Genomic DNA, 25,623 nt, shown 5'->3' with positions numbered 1-25,623 from the left:
TCTGTAATCTGAACGGGAACATCCTGAGTGGAAACTTGCATGAGATTTTTTTATGAAAGTTTCCAGATATTGCGGAAATTTTAAGATTGTCCTGCAACTTTGTGTTTAGTGTCAAATATTTGAACTCGCAATAAATAAACACTAATCAATGTGTAAACAGCCCCATCGGGAATTCCAGTCACACTTACATAACACCTTAATAAATATGTATGAAACAAATAACCTGTTCTATTTAGATTGCTCCCTTGCGCTTGGTAAGCGATTGGCAGAGCTTAGGTGAATGTGAAGCAATGTATATTATGTGTTCTACGTTCTATGTCGTAGTATGCTGTCCTTTTCTTCATATGCGTTAGTGTTTATGCGGGAGAGTGAAGGATGCTAGGCTATTTTTGCCTCGTCGTGACCTAAGTAGAGGTCTGGGGTATAGTCAACTATAAAATTATACTTATGGCTGTCAAACTTATGCGCAATCATAAGTTTCCAATGCTGTCGCATCAGGGGTATAACATGAATTTTGGCCCACATGTCGTTTTAGTATGTAACCTGTAAAAAAAACCCGCCCAAGTGCGAGTCGGACTCGCGCACCGAGGGTTCCGTACATGACATAATTTTAACAATGTACTTTTTATGTGAAACGTGAGTAAACGTGAAAAACAACTACTTACTAGATCTCGTTCAAACCAATTTTCGGTGGAAGTTTGCATGGTAATGTACATCACATATTTTTTTCAGTTTTATCATTCTCTTATTTTAGAAGTTATAGGGGGGGGGGGGGGGGGGGCACACATTTTACCACTTTGGAAGTGTCTCTCGCGCAAACTATATTCAGTTTAGAAAAAAATGATATTAGAAACCTCAACATCATTTTTGAAGACCTATCCCTATGGATACCCATACCCCACACGTATGGGTTTGATGAAAAAAAAACGAGTTTCAGTTCCAAGTATGGGGAGCCCCCAAAATTTATTGTTTTTTTTTATTTTTGTGTGAAAATCTTAATGCGGTTCACAGAGTACATCTACTTTCCAAGTTCTCTATCTAGTTTCAGAGAAAAGTCAGTGGCTGTGACATACGGACGGACAGACAGACAGACAGACAGACAGACATGACGAATCTATAAGGGTTCGTTTTTTGCCATTTGGCTACGGAACCCTAAAAATGCTCTCATGCCTTTAAAGCAGACTCAGTTTATGTAAGCGATTTGGTAGCCGTTCATCGAACACGCAGTTCGTCCACATCGGTTTTCGATATTCGTATATACCTACTACGCAGTACGTTCAAATCGCGATTCGTCATTCTGCATTTTGCATCGCGATCACAGACTACGACAGATACTGCATTATGAAGCGTTTACTAAGAGCACCACACATACCTAAGTGCAATTGAAAACTTTGTCTCATGTGCTCCGTCCGTTGTGTGATGAGGTGGTCTCTGATCGCAATATATCATTACGCAGTTCGTCCATTTCGCGATGTTACATTACGTAGTTCGTCCACCTACTCACACAGTTTATTCATTTACGAGCTAACAATGTCTAGAACGCGTTATATCTATTGAAAAAAGTTACTATTTTGCTCCCTACTTTGGAAATACATCGGCACACCCAGGATGGGGTCCCTTTGTTTGACATAATTATTGAAAGTCATAATGTAATGATTGTCATAATATCATTAGTCATAATTCTGAAACCGTTAACTTTTCAGGATTTTTCTCAGGTTATCCTATAGGTAGGTTAGGTTTGTTTTATGGCAATCCTGAAAAGTTACGCGTTTCTGAGAAAAACCAAATTATGACTAACGAAAATGTGGGCAAACAATACATTACGACTTAAAACTATACGGGAAACAATAGAGACCCCTCCAGGATATATTCGCCTTCGCTACCTGCTTAGTGGATGTTGTTTTGTAAACTGATTGTAAATATCTTACTGGATAAATACAGTCGTTCTCACGTTTATTGACATAAAACAGCTGTATTCTGTTATATTTCGCATCGCAATTTGATGTTTACACAGCTGGCAATTTGTCTATCTCCGAGTCTTATTTACCCTACTTCATACATATGAGTGATAAGTTTGCTAACGTCAAGATTACGTTTGGTGTGTTATGAGTTTTCATAATGGCCGTCATAATATGCTGAAAATTAGTCATCGTATATTTGCCCTAACAGCGTTGCGCGTCGTATTTTGGTTATGTAGCCACTACATCACCGCGTTACGGTGTTGTGTTTAGGGAAAACTGTCTCTTGAGCATATATGGTACGCCGTAAGAAAAGACGTTTAAGCTGAAGTGCGTCGACGCCGATAATTTAATTTGTTTCCTATCGATCTCTCTTATTCGTACTGGCATCATGTAGGTACGATTAGCCAGGGACTCTAGCCGCCACGAATCAAAACTTGCCAAGACAAATTCGATTTTGATTTTTGTCAAAATGAAGATTCAAAATATGTAAACGGCAGGCCTTTTTATAGGTCCCTGGGCGGCTAGAGGTTAAAACAATGCCAACAAGTCGGAACATAAATCAGTGCCCATATATGTAATATAAACTCGTGTCCATCGCCTCAAAGGTAAAATAACGGTCTAGTTAGCGGTGTCTTTGTTACTGATAAAGAATACTTATGTTCTGTTGACACAAAGATTACTATGTTTACCTTCTTATCATACAAAGAAGACCTACTTCATAATAAACCAATTTACATTACCAGAGCATAACGTATACTGATATAATCAGACCAAATTGTTGGTAGATAGATAATTGATAATGATTCGATGTATGAGATCTTATCTAAATATGAGTCAAGAGTTAAGAGGCCGGTGTCGATTTTAGTCGCAAAAATGTAAAATTGATAGATTTAGTCGATGAAATTGTACACCTTTTGTTACCAAATTGAAATACCAAGTACTGGTTTCTATTAGCACGTCTTCTTATCTTGCCTTTTATCAGATCAATTTTTTGAAAACGGACTCACTAAATTAGTAATGTTTTTTTTTCTGAAGGACGTTTAGGCAAACGCGCGTAAAGCACTGAATTTGTCGCTCTTATTTATAAATTTCGTAAAGTTTGGACTGCTTAAAGTGGTAAATTTGTATTATGCATATTCTGTACTTGACCTTTATCAGATTACATTTTTGTTATATGACTTAGAGTTCGAGGAAATGAAAGTTAAACGAATTTAATTTTCTCCAGAAATTACTTCAAAACAAGTGACAATTTCTCTGAAAATCGACTTAATTTCAACGTAATTTTGATACTTAAACAATCTACAACATTTGCTGAAACTATTCTTATACATCAATTTGTATAATATACCACCATAATTTTTTGATGAATTTTTAAAAACTAACCCTTCTTTTCATATATTACTGGTGACGCACGCTCGCGACCTCATTATTAAAAGGCAAGATGAGAAAACGTGCTAATAGAAACCAATACTTGTTATTTAGATATTACGTAACAAAACGTGTATAATTTCAACGACTAAATCTATCAATTTAAAATTTTGGCTCCAAAATCGACTACGGCCTCTTAATTAAAGTGCCTAATAAATATGTCGATCATTTTCAGTTCCTTATTCTTGTTATTGCAACGACTATATATATTGTTTCGTGTCTTTTCGTTTTTAGGGTTCCGTACCCAAAACGGGACCCTATTATAATAACGCGGGCGAACAACACGCGAACGCGAAGCGGCGCGGCGCGGAGTGGGGTGACGACAGTACTGGGGATGCCTATTACGCAGGCCGTGCCAACATTCTTCATTCCGTGGTGCTGGAGAGTCGTGAAAAGCTTGTGTCGGATATTGAGGGCACTCTATCCAGAGTTTCGGTGTGGGGGCCGGGAAAATTTAGTGCGATTCAACCCCACCAAGACACAAGTTTGCGCGTTTACCGCTAAGAAAACCCCATTTACTGTGGTCCCACAGTTCGAAGGCACAGCCCTTACCATGTCAGGGAGTATTGGGATCCTCGGTGTCGACATTTCCAGTGACGTCCAATTCCGTAGCCGTAGCGTAGGAAGGGAAGGCTGATCTGGCATCCAAAAAACTCAATGTGGTCAATAAAGCACGCCGATACTTTACTCCGGGCCCCGGAGCAAAGACTGCTGCTATATAAATCGCAAGTCAGACCCCATATGGAGTACTGCTATCACCTTTGGGCAGGAGCACCTTGCTTGATTGCCACCGACGTGGTATATAAAAAAAAAACAATCCTTTGATACCTAATATAGAACGCGAACGCCTTGAACGTTAAACTTCAATTGAATTATCTAGACTCGTTATTAGTTACATTATTGTTGTAAAAAGGGTCATTGCGCTAGTTCCCGTCCATGCTCTAGTTTTCGTCAACTTGACGGATTAGCAAATAATATATTTCATTTTGAATTTGCTACTTGCAAAATATGATTTTTATGTAGATAGATACTTATATTGTTTAGACATTGAGGATTGCATTAAGTCCAAATTTGTGAAGCAATGTAGGTTTATATTCAAAATTCTTCAAGTGGACGAAAACTAAAAAACTAGCGCAATGACCCTATATCCTAAACAATCTTCTGCTCAATTAGTTAATTGTAAATGAAACAACATATAAACAAAACAGAAGCATCAGGGGCACCAGGTATTCTACGAAATAATTAATTAACCACTTACGTCTGACGAAGTTGGCAACACTGAAATGTGAAATTAAATGCGTATTCAGTCCCTGAGGCATTACTCTTCACATTTAAACAATTGCTGTTTGGCCTTCATCAACTTTATTATTCATTGAATCTGTGAATTATCATCGCTCTAGGGATTTTAATACCTTTGTCGCGAGTCGTAAGTTTGGTTTTAGTTATTTCCGTTCGGACTCGCCCACCGAGGGTTCCGTAATTTTTAGTATTTGTTGTTATAGCCGCAACAGAATTACATCATCTGGGAAAATTTCAACCGTCTAGCTATAACGGTTCATGTGATACAGCCTGGTGACAGATAGGCGGACAGACAGACGGACAGAGGAGTCATAGGGTCCCGTTTTTACCCTTTGGGTACGGAACCCTAAAAGTAGTACTTATAATAACGGCACAAGTCATGAATCGTGTAAGAGAAAATTTGAAGTAATTTTGAGGGCAGCTCCCCGTCCCTCCCTAGAGAATAAAATTTCCTCCCGTTGCCCAACGGTCATATAAAAGTGCCCCCCCCCCTAGCCCATCAGCTGGCGACGCCCTTGAATCATAGGCAACAAGACGTCATTCTAGCTTATTATCTCTCATTTTCGGCTGAAAATTACTGAGGGCCTACCGCGAACCATGTTCAACGTATTGCCTCCCTGACACACTTACGTACGTATTTACAAGTGCGACAGAGAGGCAACACGTCGAACGTGGTTCGCGGTAGGCCCTCTGCTCTACAAGCACTCTTGTGTCATGTGTAGGCATTAGTTATTACGAAAGCGACTGCCATCTGACCTTCCAACCCAGAGGGGAAACTATTCCTTATTGAGATTGAGATTTTTTTTAAATACCACGACGGTGGCAAACAAGCATACGGCCCGCCTGATGGTAAGCAGTCACCGTAGCCTATGGACGCCTGCAACACCAGAGATATTACATGCGCGTTGCCGACCCTTTAAAAACCTGTACACTCCTTTTTTGAAGAACCCAATACTGTAGCCCCTCGGGAAAACCTCGGCAGGGAGCTCATTCCACAGCCGAAGCGTACGCGGGAGGAAATTCCTCTTAAACCGCACAGTACGCGACGCGCGCGAGATTCCGGTTTCCTCACGACGTTTTACTTAAACTTACACCGAAAAGCTACTGGTAAATATCAAATCATATATCGTATATAAGTTCCAAAAACTCATTGGTACAAGCCGGGATTTGAACCCGCTACATCCAGATTGAGTCGCACGCTTTTACGGTTAGGCTATCAATCGAAAATAATATTATGAAGTGGACGTAAACTAGAGCATGGACGGAAACTAGCGCAATGGCCCTATACTGAAGAGATGAATGTAAATGGATTACAAAGCTTCCAAAAACAATTCCCGCTTTTAGCGGATAAAGGAAACATTTCTCAAATTTTAATTGAAATAGAATTGTAATCAAAACGCTGTTAGCGAACTCGTCAACCCGGGTTCGAACCGAACCCACTTCCAAAGCGTGAATGGCCAATAACAATATCTTAGAGATGATTGATAGACTGAGGGCCCCATTTGGTAGTTACGTAATACAAAGGGGATGGGAAAAGTTGATATCGATACTTTGGGGTTGATTAACGAATTTAGTGTCTTGAAGTTCTTGGTGTTGGCAACTCCAAAACAAAAATTCATTAATCGCTCTTGCTCTATACTCTCGTCGGTCGGAGCAATCCGTTGCCATTGTTAACTAAACCCACCTGACTTTATATACATTTTGTGCCCGTAAAATAATAAATATAATGTGACCATCATCAAGTCTACTTCCTGTTCTTCGCCCAACAACTGCACCAGCCCTCTCCGCTGAACCCATGGACGCATGGTTAAAAAAGTTGTGCTGCTTTTCATTCATTGCCTTGAACGCGGCATTAAGTTTCCAACCAGGCGATTCGTCTGCTTTTTTGCCTTCTATATAATAAAGAAAACTGGTAAACAGACATAAAAGGTATAGGTAAAAGGTAGCCTCTATCTCTGTTTGGCCTTATGGTTGACTGGTAGAGAATGCCATTTGGCATTAAGTCCGCCATTTGTACATTGTTGTATATATTTTGTGCAATAAAGTTTAATAAATAGGTAAATAAAAGGGTAATTTTATTTATCGATATCGATACTTCTTAAAATGTGCACCCCTCAAGATCCACTGGTCTCAAGCCAACTTACAATTCAACGAGTAGGCTTTCATTTACGTAACGCTCTCTTATCTCGGCTCACCTTTTAAGAGCGCTACTGGATGCCGAAACTGGAGGGAGGGTAAATGAAAAGTGGTCTTTATGTAGCTTTCAGATAAAATGAATACTGCTAAGAGGTACTGTTAACCATATTTATGGTTATTTACTTTTATTACAGATGTTAGGGATGTGTTAAGGTCAGAATATAGAAAACTGAGTGATATTTTGCCTTTATGTTAATGTAAGTTAAAGATATGCCTAGGATATGTCCTCACATTCCTTACAAATAATCAAGAGCGACATGCGTTGCAACTTATACAATATCAAATCTTGCATAAATACGACCATGTTTCTTTCTATCGCAGCTTAATTGGCTTTCCATCCACGACAGACCAAGGTTTTCTGTGCCATCCACTGTGGTAGGTCGCAGTGACAATACAAAAGTAACCAGGTAAAATAAAACGGCCAAGTGTAGTCCGCCACACATAACTCTCTGCACATTAACCTCCAGCAGCTGACGTCTCAGATTTTTATCTTTTTTATTTATTTTCGCCCTTTTATAATTTTAATGACTTACTATTATCCTCTAGCTAGTCTATTGTAATCAGTGCAACATTTTTGTCTACGGTTCTTCATCAATTCTCATCTACTCAAAGATTACCTGGAAGAGATCCCTTAAAGGGTTCGCCTTTGTACTGCCTATCCTGTGCCATATTTGTGGTTTTGTATTCTGTTAAATAAAGAGCTCATACATACATACATTACATATATACACATATTTACGTAGTGGTAAATTGTCCTTAGTAGCAACTACTCTGGACCCTAATAATATGCCAGCGTAATAAAGACAAACAGGATGAGATAAACTGGAGAAGTAAATCAGCATGATTCCCGCGACAAATGCAGCCTAGGCCGGTAGGTACTCCAATCAATGAAGCAATAAAATAATTTATTTATTTATTAGGCTGATATTACAAATACCTTACATACTAACATATATATATATATACTTATGCATTTTATAAACTTAAAACTAAACTCTATTTAGGCGACAAAACGGCGTGGCGTGGCGGCGTGGGTTATGTTATCCAACTTGAGTTAATAAATAAATAATAAATAAATAAATAAATATTATAGGGACATTCTTACACAAATTGGCCCACGGTAAGCTCAAGAAGGCTTGTGTTGTGGGTACTCAGACAACGATATATATAATACTAATACAAATACTTAAATACATTGAAAACATCCATGACTCAGGAACAAATATCTGTGTTTATCACACAAATAAATGCCCTTACCGGGATTCGAACCCAGGACCATCGGCTTCACAGGCCCACTACCCACTACCCACTAGGCCAGACCGGTCGTCAAAATAATGTTAGCCAAAGACCAAATAAACTTGCTCCTAGTAAGAATAACTGGTTCTAATTAAAAGCGGGCCCCAGGCTCCCATGAACCGTGGCAAAATGCCGGGACAACGCGAGGAAGATGATGATGATGATATACCAAAAGCCAATAAACTTGCTCCTAGTATAAATTGGAAGAATAACTGGTTCTGGTTAAAAATATATCTTTATGCATGAAACTGGTAGACCTTGTTGATTGGTCGTTTAAGAACGCAAATCATTTATTTTTGGGACACCGACCGTTAAGACGCACACGCACAATATACATCACCTTTATCGCCGTCTTCGGGTACGCGCGGTTAAATGATTTAAACACACAAATGTATCAAATCACGAGTAACATTACCAATGAATACCTAGGTAGCTACATTAAGGGGTCCACTGACTATCAGTCCGCCGGACGATATCGGCCTGTCAGTTGTTCGGAACTGTCAAATTTTTGTTCTAACTGACAGGCCAATATCGTCCGGCGGACTGATAGTCAGTGGGCCCCTTTAGGAGATACTCGAGGCAAACTTATTTTTTTTGGTTTCATACACAAAGGGTAAAAACGAGACCCTATTATTAGTAATAGGGTCCACTGTCCGTCTGTCGGTCACCAGGCTGTATCTCATGAACCGTGATAGCTAGACAGTTGAAATTTTCACAAATGATATATTTCTGCTGCCGCTATAGCAACAAATACTAAAAACAGAATAAAATAAATATTTAAGTGGGTCTCCCATACAAAAAACGTGATTTTTTTGCCTTTTTTTGCGTAATGGTACGGAACCTTTCGTGCACGAGTCCGACTCGCACTTCTAAGCGATCAACTCGCAAACGCAAAGCGAAGCGACGACACAAATTGACTACACACCTAAGGCTTGTGTTGTGGATACGTACTTAGACAACGATATATTTATTGGATACTAACGTTGTCTCCTTACGTTTAGATACGGTTTTTAAAACTAAAACACGTAACAAAATGATTACAACACGTACTAATCCAATAACACTAAGCAGCTGTGAAAATAGCTAACCTTATTAGGAAATTTCTACTGATTCAATGCGACCCGTTTCCATTGTTTTTGATTACATATTCATCAAGCCAGCTCTCAGTAATTAACAAACAGGGTGTCGATTATAACAGGATCCGCAAAACAAAATTCACAAGTTCACGCATTCCCGGAAAAAGGACCAATTTTCTAATTCCGAGTTGTAAAAACAAACAGGAAGGAGCACCGGATCACTGGAGTTCTAAAATCAAATTTGATGGCTACGTACCCCAATTGGAAAGGGTTGGTTATTGTTTTCATTAATTAAATATACCCTTTGATCGTGGGCGGGATCGCGTCTCAAAGGATTCCAACGTGCCAGTACCTATTAAGACACGAAGATAGAAATTGTAATACAAAGAAAGTACAGCAAGTAAAAAAAAACACATACAAACTTCTACTCGATGTATTTTCTGTGCTTATTTAAATTAATTAATAACAAAATCTTATACCAAGATAAGATACAAATATAGATAAATGTTACTTTAATGTTCTGGTAATCCGTGGGCCAAAGGCCGCTGCCTACTGTGGGACGCTACGTGCGTGAGTACATTTGCACCTACTCACCTAGCTCCCGCCAGTAAGGCTAGCAGGCGCGGCCGCTGAAAATGCCGCGAGCCTAAAGCACTCCAAATACGCCAATCTGGAACCGGCGTACGACTTTGTTCCGGTCGCGGTGGTGACGGCTGGGCCGTGGTGTTTGGAAGCGAAGAAGTTGGTAAGAAACTTGGGGCGGCGTTTACGTGATAGAGGTTGCGACCCCCGTTCAGGCTCCTACTTGGTCCAACAAATATCGCTTGCTATCCAGCGCGGCAATGCCGCAAGTATATTTGGCACGTTTGGACAGGGTGGGGGTCGGAATGGGGTTTATGTTTAGTATAGATAATGTGTATTTTCTAGTTAGTTTTAGTGTTTTTCTTTAGTTTTATGTGTACGTGTTTGTTTTAGTTTTTAACTTCTGGTAATTCAATTCTGGTAAGTCGTTTTAAAATGACTTGATAAGGGTTCTTAAAATTCAAGGGCCAAAGTTACGAAACGAAACTAAGTTGAGTTTTGTAAAGACGGGCCCGAGAATTTTAAGACCTAATTATGTACCGTTGCACACAATTTTTTTTCTAAGACAGCGGCAAGGGATCCTTTTGTTTCCTATAAACTTATTGTTTCGAATTTCGATAGTCAGAAATTGATATCCATTACGATTTATGGACATATTTAAACATCAATAGTCCAACGTTTAATAGTAAAGAGCTATATTAAACACTATAATCACAAAGGTTATAAAATTGATGAGTATAACGCAGCGTACTACGTAGGCGAACAACACGCGAACGCGAAGCGGCGCGGCGCGGCGCGGCGCGGCGCGGAGAGCGGGGTGAATTAATCCTATTAGTCTAAAGTCTAAGATACGTTATATATGGTCGACCTTCACCGATACGTCTGTAAGATGAAACTTATATTTTATGAAAGAAAATATGTTCCTGAACATAAATAAATAGGGTTGCCTAAAGAAATATAGTCAAGGCTGTTTTTAATAAATTTAAAAAAAAAAAAATTCTTCAAATTTAACCGATTTGTCTGACGAACGAAATAAGTTCCAAATTCCAATGGAAAGTATACAACTTTTACAACATGAATAAATTAGGTTGCCTATGTTTTTCCGGTCCCTATTATGAGGTTGCCGTGTTTAAACAGGTGAGTTTAAATCGATAATTGCACCCCATCTGTCTGACGCTTGAGTTATATATCAAAATAATGGTAATTTTATTGCGAATACAATTACCTACAAATAACCTGTTAGAGCATCCTTATGGCAAGCGACAATGTAGTACCTTTTGATTGAGAACGTCACATAATATATACATGTCATTTGTAACTCAGAAAAATTTGAAGACATACATTTGAAAGTTCATTTCATGATGTCTCGATAATATGTCTTATTAAAGTTATGATGAAAAACGTTATGGACTAAGACTTTACCATTTTACCTATCGTAAATGTAATAACATATCGCTTCTTATGAAATTGATTTCGATCTCACTGGCAGTAATTTAATCTACAACAAAAAGGAGCTCAATTTGAATTTGCACAATCACTCAAGCTTATATAAGTAGGTATGTAAACGGAAATAGATGTCATATATTAAAGAAAAAGTAACGAAGCCCTCCAGTGTAATAATAATGCAGTGTATGAATAATTTGATTTGTTCCCAAAGTTGTGTATGCCATGTGTTTTATTTATTTTATTTATTTGGGATCACCAACAGACAATACATCATGAAAAACTAATCTATAACGTACATAACACTGAGGTTAGATATTTGTCCAATTATATAGGGTGGGCCAATGATAAATGCATTTTAACGAAAGACGTCGATACGAAAAGAGAATTTTTCACTGGCCCACCCTATAGGTAACCACAGCTTATACCAGCTATTATAGCTTATATCTTAGGACATACAATATAGGTACAGTAGGACATTTTGACGTACCGGAAGACGAACTGCTGCAGGCTGGTAGGCCTCCAACGAGATGGAGCGACGACCTGGTGAAGGTCGCGGGAATTCGGTGGATGCGAGCGGCATAGGATCGGTCGGAGTGGCGAGCCTTGGGGGAGGCCTATGTCCAGCAGTGGACGTCTATCGGCTGACATGATGATGATGATGATGAGGACATTTTGACTTAAGCTATTAATAAATAAGATTTTAAAATTATTTAACAATAATTAAAATATTAAGAGAATAAGAGCAATTCGCACTTTGCGATAGAAAAGTGATGAACCAACACATATTTTAAGAAGGGAGACAATATTATGAGGAAAACATGCAGGGACATGAAAATACAATATAAGTGTTAATGTTTCAGCCTAACCTAACATGCACATTACCGTCTCTCGGAGTCCTGGGAGCTGAAATAATTCAGCACTTTTGTATATTAAAATTAAATATTCTAGTCCTCGTCAACGCATAGGTACTGTCACAGTGGCGCCATAGTTTGAGCCACCGTCCGGTATCGCCGACTGGCGGCCGGCGGGGCTTTCAGAAAGACTGCATAGTATACGTTGCCGAACTTGCCGACGACAGACGCTTTCAAAAAAATTAATGAATTAACATTTTGATGTCAAAATGATGGAATTTTAATTCTGCTTGCGCCAATACGAGTATGAGCGAAATACACTCGCGAATGATAACAAAATTTCATCATTTTGATATTAAAATGTAAGTTCCAACTGGCCTCCTTCTATTTAAACCATAAAGCTCCAATCATAAGGAACACCATTTGTCAAAATATCAAACGGATTAAAATACATTTTCGCTGTAACCTTCTCAAATGACTTCCGGTACCCTTTACCCGTTTAAGATTCAAAATTCATTTCATTCCCCCGATCATTTCGTGAAAACAAATGACTTGTGGCGGCCTGAAAAATGGCGTGACTCGGCTGAGACAGCTTCGTTTGTTCAGACGCAAATTGTATACTTTTGTATGTATCCAGTGGAGTACCCTCTTAACTTATATAACAAATGGTGGTGCGTGTATCTTTGTTTGTATTGTAGCTACGCTACGGGTAGCTACGTTTCATAGCGTGTAGCGTGTAGTTATGGATTGGAATTCAACCTCTAGCAAGAAATACAAGAATTTTTTTTAGGGTTACATTATTTTTTGTTTTAAAATCTAACGAAAAATTACGAAAAAATTAGGATAGTCTGACATTATTAAAACACTACGCTAGTAACAATTTTAGAAAACGTCACGAAATTACTATAATTAAATTATTAAAAGATTTTTTTCGATGTTGAATGTGATTAAATTTGATCAACGTAGTAAGTAGGTACTAGGTACCTATTCGAAAAAAAATTACAGAACGTGATATGTGAGTATCAACTTTTCTAATGAGGGTACGACCTTGACTCCCCAAGAATGAATAACGACTAACAACAAGAAAATAATTATACAATTTTGTAGAAATCCTAAAAGCAAAGAGGATATATAGGAAACAAGAGTACTGTCATAGTAAATTTTGTAGCCACAGTAAATTCACTGGCATCTATCGAAACACGATTAAAACTAAAAATAAAGATGGTTAAAAATATCATAAAATGTATTTATGTATGGATAAATGATTGCATTTATTATTTTTATATGATTTTGACCCATGTTCTTTCACTGATATGCGTTAATTTTTTTAAATAACAAACGAAACCGTCAACGCCATCTAATCGAGAATAGGACAAAGGTGGTAAAACGTGGTAGCGCCATCTGTTTGAGAATTACATTTTCTTGATCTCCCGAGACACGTTTTTTTCTTAGAAAGTATCCATCTTATACGGAGTTATAAATCTTTGGTAGAAGGCATACAATTTGTCCCTGACACAGCTGAAACGCGAAAGACAGTTAAGATCCCTTTTGATTTTATGAATTTGAAACTCGGAAACAAAAAAACAATTAACGTTTAGTAAAACTCGGATCATAAATATTCCGCCAAGGCTCTGATTTGCATGCCCAAAACATTAGCTTTCGACGAAACTGATCGAGAAAAATATTTCGAGGAATACAATACAATAGGATTATTTTAATTTGTTTTAAAGTTAACATTTACAATTTTCGCGTTTTGAACACAGTCCTATTAAACTTTCATATGTGTAACTTTAATCGTGGGTTCAAACCTCGTTTGTACTGTATAAATAGAGCAAAAAAATTTTTTTAAATTTTTTTGGCAAAATTATTGGTATAAGCTTTCTGATTGTACGTTTTTCTCCACAGGCAACTACTTTAATACTCATTGAGACCATTCTAAAAATCCCAAACATAATCCGGTTTAGTTGTTTTATTACAGAGTTCCTATGGCCACCTCCTGTCTCCATCATCAGATCAGCTCGTTGGTATCATAATATTGCATTGTAACCCGACTTACATATGTATGCAAATTTTCAGCTTCAATGGAAGTCGGGAATAGAAATGAGTAGTTTGCAAATGAAAGATTCAAATGAAGTTCACTTGATGTCACTCTTTCATTCACTAGTTCAGTTCGGATTTATATAGATGGATCTTTTGAGCTACTGAACTAAACTGAACTAGTGAACTAAAAGAGTAAAGTACTTCACAGCGTATGAAAGATGCATAATTATCAATCTTTTCTTTTTAGTGACACATTTTGCGCATGACTAGTCGGGAAGTGGTCAAATTTAACATACACAGACAAGAGGTTAAATTCATTTTATTTTATCAAAGTGTAATGCTCACCCGGTAATTATATTGTATTCGAACACGTTGCGCGCTCGCCTCGCTTTCAACTGGCTCGCAAATCGCTAGTAAGATAGCGCCCATGAAATTAAATGGTTTTTGTTGTCAAAAGTTAGTTAATAAGAGTAAAGGCACGTGGAAGACTGATAAATTGCTGCTTTAATTTAAATAAAAGAACACCATTGTTTTCAAGATCGATAATTTATTTAAGATTTGATTAATAGATATAGTTTGTCAAAGAACTGTCTTATTTCAAACAGAGACAGAGATAATCATACTATCTTTCTCTTAAACTAGTACTAGCACCCAAAAGAAAAGGATGAGTATAGTTTTTTTTGTTCTTATTTACTGACAATTTGGTTTGACCAACTATACTTTATCTAGTCTAATGTCTAATCACTGTTCATCACCACTTGAATTTATTCATCACCACTTCTTCTTCTGCCTCGTTGATAATTTTAAATATATCTCTTTTCACACGTACTTGGACGTCTTTTGGAAACGTTTTTACCGTCTCTCCTAAATTAGTGAAGAAAGTTACCACTGTGTCAGGTCTAGGGACTATTTCGTAGGTCCTTTCTAATACCAGTGGATCTATTGGATTTGGTTCTAGAGCATATATTTCTGTTTTCCTAGAATGCCCGGCTTTGTGAGTATCGACTTCTTCATATTCCATTTCTTTTTGGTCATCTATGAACGTCAATATGTGTCCGTGTTTGATGGGTTTAAATTTTTTGATGCCTTTGGCTTTCTGTGTTTGACGTAGTTTAATTGCTTTTCTGTAATTTTCACGCAGTTTTTTCCACCTTTCTTTGCATTCATGAGCTGAAAATAAGAAATGTATTTACTGAGGATTCCCCAATTGCACCGAATATAATGGGTTGAAATTTTCTCCCTCGTACGCTCAGACTGTAAATTTAGTAGCTTAGGTTAGAGCAAATTAACTACCTAGCAGTATAGGGGTTTCCAAAAAAATAAAATGAATACACGCCCGGTATATATGCGGACGTAGGTACATAGTATATTACAGTGACTCGATCTGACCACTGGTATATGGTATATATATGTCTATTACGTCTATTACGCAACCTGGGGACAGATATGATAAGCCGAACCACCATAATCCTATGTTGCCTGGTCAGCGTACTGGTGAAATTGACTACGCGTGTAAACAAGAAACAGGAAAACCACAAACCACTCTCCAAGCGGATGGCCCCACCTCGTATCCCTGTCATATAATTTAATTATATACATAGCTTTAGCGTGAGCCAATTCATGCCTGAATTGAACCCCATTTCCTTTACATCAGATCTTTTTGATACCTAAGACATATATGTAAAATAATACTGCTTGCACTTGGCGGGCCATAATTCTGTAACTTAAATTATATAAAATAAAGTTAGAATAAAACTATGATCGCTAGATGGCGCAAGCGCGAACAGGCATCCGTTCCGTAGCGGTGCGCGGCAACTACTATGGCTAGACACCAAAATTGGTGTGGGCCGCATGTACTTGTAGCGACGCGACGAAATCGCGGAGTGAGCCACGCCTGACGCAACTGCGCAGCGACGCCATTTTCCATAGCGCTAACTAGACGCCGACGCTCAAAAGACGCTAGTGTGGGGTGGCCTTAAAATGTACTTACCTTGCATCTTCATTTTGTTCGAGATCTTCTTCCAAGCTTGCTCCCTCCTGTGTTGGTCCTGGTACTGTCTGTGCGCCGGGTCGTATAACTCCCCGTGTTCTTTTACCAGGTTTATAAGCGTTTCTTCATCCATGGTCTAGAACAGATAGATAATAGACACGTTTAATACCAACCTCGTTATCAATGTTGCAATTCATTATAAACAGGAAACCCTAACTTCGTCGTTGATACCCAACTTCACCCAAGCAAAATATTAAAATAATAATTTTACCAATATATCCATTGAATTCACACTAAAATAGAATAAGTACCTAAAGTAAAAAAAAAACCTATTTAAAACAACCTATCTTCGCCACCGATTGAAATTCTAAATTTTGAATACGCCCATTGAGTACCATAATACAATTTATAGCGGAATTATGATTTAATGCAAGTTGAGGCGAAGTTATGTACTAAAGGCGGATTTAGGGTAGGCACGTATTTTTCCAACCGTTATTTATTAATTACACTGCTGCACTGTACTGATATTAGTAAACGTTACTGCAAACAGCAAACAATAAGATCCACTGCGATCTACTACTAACGCTCGACTGTCTCGCTCACACAGGAGCAGTGTGAAAAATACAACGCTACTGTCGCGGACAGTCAATAAAGTAAGCCTCGTTTCTTTGAAGTTTGAATCGCACTACGGAACGCGCAGCATCGAAATGATTCGGTATTGCGAGACCATCTAATCCTATGCGAAAATTACAATTATGACTAACAAATAACCAACAACATAAGACTAAAAAGCTATAATAAGATCTAAAACTAATTTTCAAATCGAAAGCGTGTTTTAAACATAATTTCAAGTGATTACCTGCTAAAGTGCTAAAGAATAGTGTTTCCACCGCGGAATTCGACCGAATACTAACGATTCAAAGGAAGCGAGACGCGGCGAGTCGGACAAAACGAATCGCTCGGCTTTAGTCGGGAATATTCGGAAACCGACCTTATATTAATGCGATAAGGACGACGTCAACTGCAATAAGATTTATGTTTGTTTACTTCGAGGGCCTACCGCGAATACCGAAGTTCGTAACTTGCGGGCATCTTTCTCTTTTACTCCAACTAAGGTGTAATTAGAGTGACAGAGAAAGATGCCCGCAATTTACGAACTTCGGTGTTCGCGGTAGGCCCAGGTCTCAAGGATTGGGCGTTATTGGAGAATGGACTTTCAATATAAGTAGATTAAGAATCTTTTACAGTGTGGATTACATGAAAACGGACCGTATTTAACATTTAATTTAATTAACTATGAGGAAGGTGGAGTGGATGAATGTTTCAATGTTAATAATTAATGTATTTAATTCATTTGACAACAGAATACGCGAGTAGCCACGCCACGATATTGATGCAATGTGGATGCAATACAAAATAGGGAAAGGGGACAAAGTTGCATAATACCTAGGTTTGTGAAAACTAATTTACGCACTCGCTAATAAGTACCAATACTAATAATATCATCACTATAATTTGTATGTACCTACCCGTATCAATCGTATCATATACTTACCTACTACCATGAATGTAGGTATCCCTATCACACGATAACGTCATATCACAGCCAAAACGCCTCGTACTAATAATGGTTTTGATATTTATACACAACAATATTGAAAATGTAAATTGGTGTTTTGATTATAAAAAGGTTTTGTTCTAATGTTACATTTTATAAAAAAAACAGATGTATTTTATTGAGTCATTATCAAAGCCAACTCAAAAAGGACTTAAACGCCATAGACCGGGCCCTTACGCCGCTTAAGTCCTTTGTGCCATTTGCCACCATTTTGAATATTTCCCAAAAAACCAAACCACATAAAAATCGATGTAACTATTTAACCTGCTCACGTTTTTTTATGTGAATTAATTAAGGAATGCGACCTGTAGAAAAGAACATCGGAGACCTTCGCTTGTCGCTGGGTTAAATAGTAGTACCCTAAAGTGTACCTATTCAGGTAGATCAAAATCACTTCCGAACGTCTGGTGAATCCGAAAATCACCCATCATTCCATCATCAGTCTATTTTCGGAATAATCCGACACTCCAAAGCGACTCGAAATCATCCGAATACACCTTAAAGCGAGGTTTAGACTAGCATGAACTTGCATGCAATTTACGTTATATTGCTGACTACTAAGGTAAACTGCATTCAAAATGTTTATCAGATACAGCAATGTAATGAAAATTGCATGCAAGTTCTTGCTAGTCTAAACCTCGCTTAAGGTAAAACTATGTATAAACCTCCAACTCCAATCAATAAAATAGACCGATAAAATTAACGTATCCATAATCTTTCGGGTATTTATTTTATTTTCCTCGCAGCTGCCTCCGTATGCCTTGGTATGCCTCAACGTGGAACCGCCAGACGAGTATGAACTATGAACTTAATTTCATTCACTAACAAATCTGTAGCAAATAAAAACACACCTAAATCTTGAACTCAACGTCCTTTTTCGATTAACTCACGGTTACTATAAACTAGCGGCAACGTGGTATGTTGGCAACGCTCGAGCGTTTTACGTACAGTGTGCGTTCAGAATACAACTTTATTAGTTTGTAGTAAAGTCGGATTTGCAATGGACGTTGGTGAGACAGGCGCGTTCCGCTCCGACCCGCCGAGCCCCGCTCCACTTCGATCCGTTAGTGTGCGACTGTGCGTCCGGCCGCGGCGACGAACGGTGGGGGTTATTTTGCAGGTAAATACCGTGTTTCTGTCAAAAACATGATTTTTTTAGAAGAAAGTATGGTCAATTGATCTATTGTTAATTAAAATGATTTTTAATCTGTTTCTTGTACGTTGTCAATTTAAAAGTCTTTTATTTCACTGTTTAGTTGTATGTATAATATTATAATGCGCGTGGTGATAAATGCGTCACGTGTTCTCGGCGGCGCAACAGCCCGCGCATATCCATATCCACTACAAATTTAAACTTTATGTCATTTTGAATAAAATTCAATTTCCAGCAACATCATTGTTTGGAGCTGGTTGCATTGTTTTGATTCTACTTTGTATCCCCATAACTGTGTTGATGATTTTTTATCCAAAACAAAACGAGTCCTACCTTTACCCTTGACTCCTATTCAAGGCCCAGGCCTAGTTGAATTCAATGTAAAATTATTATTTTTATTAAGTAATGATAATTAATTAATTTCTTACACAATGAACTTGAATTTTATATCTAGTAGATAGTAAGTTAGGAAATAATATAGATTTTTAATCAGTAATCACTCATCCGCTTCTTATTATGACTATGCTTGGAACTTTTGGGTGCTTACCGTGGTTCTAGAATCCATGGAATCGTCATATTTTAATTTTTTTTTACAGTACATATGGTGCTACTTTCTCGCACTAGTGCGTAAATAGCACTTTTCGTGCATATGTCGAAAGTTTAAAGGGCCATATGTACTGTAAAACGTTGTTCGATACACGTGCGAATAGGTAATTCGCAACTCGTTTCGATTTAAAACACTCCCTGCAGTCGTGTTATAATTTATCGCTACTCGTTTCGAATTTCCTCTTTTCCGCACTTGTATCGAAAATAACTATTTCAAAGTCAGTGTAAAAATAATAACTTATTAAATGTCATGATTTATGTTGTTACGTGGTTAGTAAACACACTATAATAGAAATGAGGACATATGAACTATTATTACAAACCTAAAGTCGAATGACGCCACATCTGTTTTTAGTAATAGGGTCCCGTTTTTACCCTTTGGGTACGGAACCCTAAAAAGGCTTTGTCAAACATCAATTTAAGACGGCGACGAGATTTAGTTACGTGAAGAAGTGAAACTTGATTGTATAAAAATTGCTAACGAAATTATATATGTAGCTAAAAAACTTAGCTAAAGCCCCTCTTGGATGTGTGAGTGAAGTGTTCGAATAGACGTTCCATTTTTTTAGAGTTCCGTACCCAAATGGTAAAAACGGGACCCTATTACTAAGACTCCGCTGTCCGTCTGTCTGTCACCAGGCTGTATCTCATGAACCGTGATAGCTAGACAGTTGAATTTTTCACAGATGATGTACCTATTTCTGTTGCCGCTCTAACAACAAATACTAAAAACAGAATAAAAAAAATGTTTAAGTGGGGCTCCCATTCAACAAACGTGATTTTTTTTCGTGCGCGAGTCCGACTCGCACTTGGCCGGTTTTTTAAAGGATTAATATAACATTAATATTAAAATTATTAGATATACATGTGTGTGTATTAAATTGTGTACCTAGGTGTATTATGGATGGAGGTAGCTTTATTATTTACCGAGAAATTAGTTGGATATAATTAATTGGTAGCAGGCTGTTATAAATCACTATATAATTCCAAATCAATTATGTCAAATGTTGACATTCTGCCATCCATTTTATACTATTTGGAATATGATGATATTATTATTATCTATCGCTCCGTTTAAAAAAAATCATTATCATAAGATACATTCGCAAAACATACAAATTTGTTTAAGTCACACGAACCGCCACCAAAAGCAGCTCCCATACAATCTATTGTATGGGAGCTGCTTTTGGCGGCTGCTTTTAACTTCTAAGTTACGCTCTCATTTTCAAACGACAAGCTAGAATTACATGAAACTTGGCATGAACATTGACGTATCATATATACATATATGTCTGGTACTAGTTATCGTTGCTAAAAACTTTTACAAAAAGAAAATAGAGCTAGTAGAAGTTTTGTACATAACTTCCACTAGCTCTAATCTCTTTGTAGGGTGACTGATATAGTTATTGGCCACTACATAGTAATTGGCCACTCTTAACAATAATAATTCTATTGGCTTGTTTCTTTCTAAATTTGTTAGGAGTGGCCAATTACTATGTAGTGGCCAATAACTATATCAGTCACCCTATCACAATTTCTAGCAAGAAAAACTTGTACCAGACACAGATTTACGATACTTGATGATCCATGTCAAATTTTTTGTCTCAAAATGCCGTTTCAAATGAGACCGTATATATGCTCGTTTTTGTATGGCGTAGCGGCGGCTAGGTTCGGTGACTTTTAAACAAGCAAAGTTTGGGCATTGATCAATTTTCTAAAGATCACAGCGCCATCTGAGTTTAGTCTTGCGCGTTTATCCTCATTTAGAATTTATATTTTTTAGACTATGGATGAAGAATTACTTATAAACCTGGTGAAGGAACACGGTGAGCTGTATGACTCGGAACACAAGCAGTATGAAGACCAGCATAAGAGGGAGGCGGCTTGGCAGGAGATTGCTAAGAGAGCAAATCAAACAGGTAAAAAAGTTATTTTTTAACTATTTTTTTCTTCTACCTTTTCATTATAACAACATAATAATATATTATTATTTTAGCTCAAGAGTGCAGAGACAGATGGAAGCGCCTACGAGACAACTACAGAAAAGCACGAAAACTACGTCAAACAAAAAAAGCACAAGGTTTCAAAAAAATAAAACCTATAAAGTACGAAAAAATATTCGCCTTTATAGATTCTATAATAGATAATAGAGAAAGAACGGATCCCACAGAACTAGCAGATGAAGACTCTGAAAGTGCTTCATCAACGAATATAGACAAATTTGTAGAAGTCACACAAAATGCAGTACCAGAATATGAGAGAAATAACGAAGAAAGTACAGAAAATAATACATTGGTAAATTTCTTTGCGAATTTAGGAGAAACCGTAAATACTTTTCCACCAGATGTGCAAATCAGAGTCAAAAGAGACATTTTTAAAATTATAAACGAGGCTGAAGAAGAAGTGCTTACAAATAGGTTAAATATAAGAGAAGTGAGAAGAGTCAGCAGGCAAGATGTGAACGTGAAGTTTGAATCATCAGAATTTGATTCTCATTTTTAAAATTTTCGGATTTAGTTTATAATCAATTTGCAGATAGATCCATCTGTGTCGTTTTATTTAACTATAATTATGTAATAGCAAAAATTTGGTTAATTTCACAGTTAGTGAAAAGTTCAGTGCCTTCATAAAAATCGAAAAAAAAAAACACGTAGGTTTTCGGTATTTTTTTTTTAAATACGGCGATGGTTTCGATTTATTAAAAATAATTTTTGTTTAAATGTGGCTTTTCATTAGAGAAAGGTCCTTATGTTTCAAGTGCAATAAGGTCATTTTTATCAGAATTTCTGTTGGAATTTTTGCACATGAAGCTTAAGGACCCTTCTCTGACGGAACGCCACAAATATTCTCAAAACACTGTTTATTATATTGTTGCCATGTTTTTGGACTGGGTGGGAGTGCACATTTATAACCCATTTAGTTAACCCAATTAAATTAAATTTTAGTTCCAAATAATATTATACCTCATTATTTCTTTAATGAAAGTCAACTTTGAGCGAATGTCCGGAAATTAGCTCGAAACTGAATAAAAACTTGGCCTTTGATAAAGTTAGAACATTTTATAAATAAAATCGTTCGGAGGCTTCTAAAGAAACAGGATTTCAATACAGTAGAAATATAAGAGATCCCTGAGAAACAGTACTTAATATCGGAGAACTAAATGAAAAATTCCTATCGAAGGAATTCTAATTATTTAGATAAAATTGGACGGACGTCTTACAAATCTATTTGTAAGTCGGTCCATAAGATATAACGATTATCTGGGGAATAATTGTTCGGTCATTAAGAACTGTAATAATGAGAAAGTTCTAGTTTGCTATAATATCTTTTATTATCTTCACAAAAGTTGGCACAAATGGTCGTACCGGGACACTATTAGGGCTGGCTCCAGATCGACCAATGTGGAGACAACTTCATCACGCTGCACCGACAAGAGGCTTTTATATTGAATGATGATGATGATGAAAAGTTGGCTGATATAGAGGTAGGGTCGCCTAAAACAGAGGCTCTACCGCGAAAATAGTAGATTGTGTCACAAGGGAGCAAAATGTCATATTAACGACGAGGGCGTAAATTGAATCCTGAACGAAGCGAAGGATTCTAAAATGGAATCGTTAATAGAAGCGTTACTTCTTTATACTTGAATAAGTGTTAACGCTCAAGGTGGAAATAATTTTGTTACCATGCGACACACTGTTTTTCACATCACCTATGAGGAAATTATTATGTTCCAAAATATTATTTAACCTAAAAAAAATTGTACGCAAAAAAGAAAAAAAAATCCTGTTCCAGAAAAGAAAAGTGCCACTTGCCTAGCTGGAAATAAATATGCCACTTTGATCCCTCCTAGCGGGAAAGAAAAAGCCCTTTTTCGAATAGGTGATCTGAAAACGAAATTTCTTTATCTGCATTTCTATCTTCTATCAATTGGAAGAAAGAATGAATGAAAGCCAAAGAAATCTAGATAAGGAATATTTTAAAAACCCTAATACTTTGCTAAGCCCTTACCGGGTCCTAGTAGTTATGTATGTACCTACCTAGCATTAAGTTGCATGTGTATTTGTGTAAACTGTATCTACTTGGTTGCAAATAAAGATTGAATTGAATTGAATATCTTCGAATATATAAGAGCGATAGAGAAGCAGATAAGGAAATTTATAAAGTGATTTTTTTATCGAAAACTGATCTATATGTATAGGAAAATATGGCTAGGATAAAAACAAATATTTATTACGGCAACAAACATTCGTAATAAATTCATAAACATTTCAGATTCTACATCAGAGCCTGTGCCAAATCCAAAACCGAAATGGCGCGTGTAACAATAGAAACACTTGCCATACAGCCTTTGACCGGAAACAGAGTATAAGGGCAATGACAGTAAACTGTCAGCGAACACTTCGTAAATAGGCTAGCTTTTCGCGACACAATCAATAAGTATGTACTTACTACGAATTTAGTTTGAGAATCCAGAACACATAATGAAAACATCTTTCACAGAATTTCTTCTCTTGTTCAATATAAGGTTTGTGGTTTGTTCTTATTAATCAAGGATATTAAGATGCGTCTTCCTTGTGGAAGACCTATAATGATTTACATTTTACTAAGGCCGCGGAATGAACGAAAGCAAATTGCAAATTGTCGGTCGCATGCGTCCAGTACAGGCCTTTGTCATACAGTTGAAACAAATAAAGGATTTGAACATGAGTCCAGAAAGAATTAGGCTTTTATTTAGACCCAGGTCTGGGGTACACACCCTGACTTGTTTATCGTTACTCGATACTTGTATTTTGCGAGCGCGTATTTTATTTTGCTTGTAGATGGACTACTCGTATCTATAGTATATATTATGCCAGAATTGTCCCCTTGGCCTCGGCCCAAGCGATCTGTCACCGTTACAAATTAATAACTCTCCAACGAAATAATGTCAATGAAATGTTTGGCTGGATGCTCTGAATGGTTAAGTTATTATAATGGCTTGACATTTATTTGTGTTGTTTGGCTTTGTATATTTTCTCTTAAAATACTAAAAATCTATTCTGCAAATTTTTTTACCGAAGTTTTGCATCTGTATTCATCAAGAATCTTTTTAAAACCAGGAAGAATACTAAATCAACACAGGAAACATAAAAATAATGATTTAGCAGTCTATATCGCACCTGACAAAAATAATCAGTTTATTACTAAAAGGGTACATCAGCCGAAATACGAACTCTGCTGGCCAAACCCTCCCTCAATGATCTCTGCAGCGGCCGGTCACGTCACACGTGCTGATCTCATCCAACGTGTCCCTGCGATTTCGACCAAATCGTCGATCCATCTTGTAGGGGGCACATTGCTCGCACAACTGATGGGCGTTGGAGTAAAAAGTGGCAACCACGGCCCGGAAGACGCAGCATAGGAAGTGTACATACATACCTACAATTAATATGTGAATTATTTACACCAAACGCAGCGTACTATAGGTACGTACTAAGCGAACGGCGAACAAGACGCGAACGCGATGCGGCGCGGAGTGAATCAATCCTTTGATACTCATACTCATACTTTATTGGTAATATAAATTACAGGTCAATACCTACCTATAGAAGTGTCCTACATGGGCGATCTCGTTGCGAACGCGAATGCGGTGGGCCGCCGCGCCGAGCCGCGGCGCTTCGCGTCGCGTTCGCGAGTTTTTCGCTTACGTAAGACGCAGCGAAGGTCTCTAAATAATAACTGAAGTGTATGAATGACGCAGTTATATCTCCATTGCCTATTACTAATTTTTTATTATTTTTGGAGTTCAAATCATTCATTTTATCTCCTAATTTCCAACTGACAGCGCTTAGATTTTTTAAGATAACAAATGTCAATGAAAATTTAACAATCATTCAATTCGTTTTATAAATGAGGGAACTTTTTCATAATCCGGGCGTAACGCGGGGAAAATACTTCATTTTACGGACATAGGTAATTGTCAGACGTAAATTACTATTGGAGGCGTATTCAAACTTGAAAATTATGATATTGATATAAAATCAATCGAATGATTTATTTCACTTTTCGTGCATAAAATTGCGATATCTGTAACTTTTTCGC

The 25,623-nt window shown here is 37.4% G+C and overlaps 2 protein-coding genes across 3 annotated transcripts in view; one reads left to right on the top strand and one right to left on the bottom strand.

Moving 5' to 3' along the window:
• Positions 1 to 22,461, top strand: part of LOC134747124 (transcription factor Adf-1-like) — a 35,233-nt gene extending 12,772 nt beyond the window's left edge. Inside the window, exons 1-3 of one of the 2 annotated variants that reach the window (XM_063681703.1) lie at positions 18,769 to 18,903; positions 21,326 to 21,461; positions 21,539 to 22,460. In XM_063681703.1, the coding sequence (XP_063537773.1) occupies positions 18,784 to 18,903; positions 21,326 to 21,461; positions 21,539 to 22,044 (762 nt within the window). In that variant the 5' untranslated portion in view covers positions 18,769 to 18,783 and the 3' untranslated portion in view covers positions 22,045 to 22,460. Of the gene's footprint in view, positions 1 to 18,768; positions 18,904 to 21,325; positions 21,462 to 21,538 lie in introns of those variants that run through there. The other variant, XM_063681704.1, reaches the window with a different exon arrangement.
• On the bottom strand, positions 14,728 to 17,074 carry LOC134747127 (uncharacterized). The gene is made up of 3 exons (XM_063681708.1): positions 17,025 to 17,074; positions 16,166 to 16,301; positions 14,728 to 15,345 (listed from the first exon to the last, which is right to left on the bottom strand). Exons 2-3 carry the CDS (start codon positions 16,296 to 16,298, stop codon positions 14,927 to 14,929), a joined length of 552 nt encoding a protein of 183 aa, XP_063537778.1. The 5' UTR covers positions 16,299 to 16,301; positions 17,025 to 17,074; the 3' UTR covers positions 14,728 to 14,926.
• Positions 22,462 to 25,623: the final 3,162 nt, after the last annotated feature.

The sequence above is a fragment of the Cydia strobilella genome, chromosome 14, assembly GCF_947568885.1.
Source record: "Cydia strobilella chromosome 14, ilCydStro3.1, whole genome shotgun sequence".
NCBI classification, from domain to species: Eukaryota; Metazoa; Arthropoda; class Insecta; order Lepidoptera; family Tortricidae; genus Cydia; species Cydia strobilella.
This window is presented reverse-complemented; position numbering and strand designations above follow the sequence as displayed.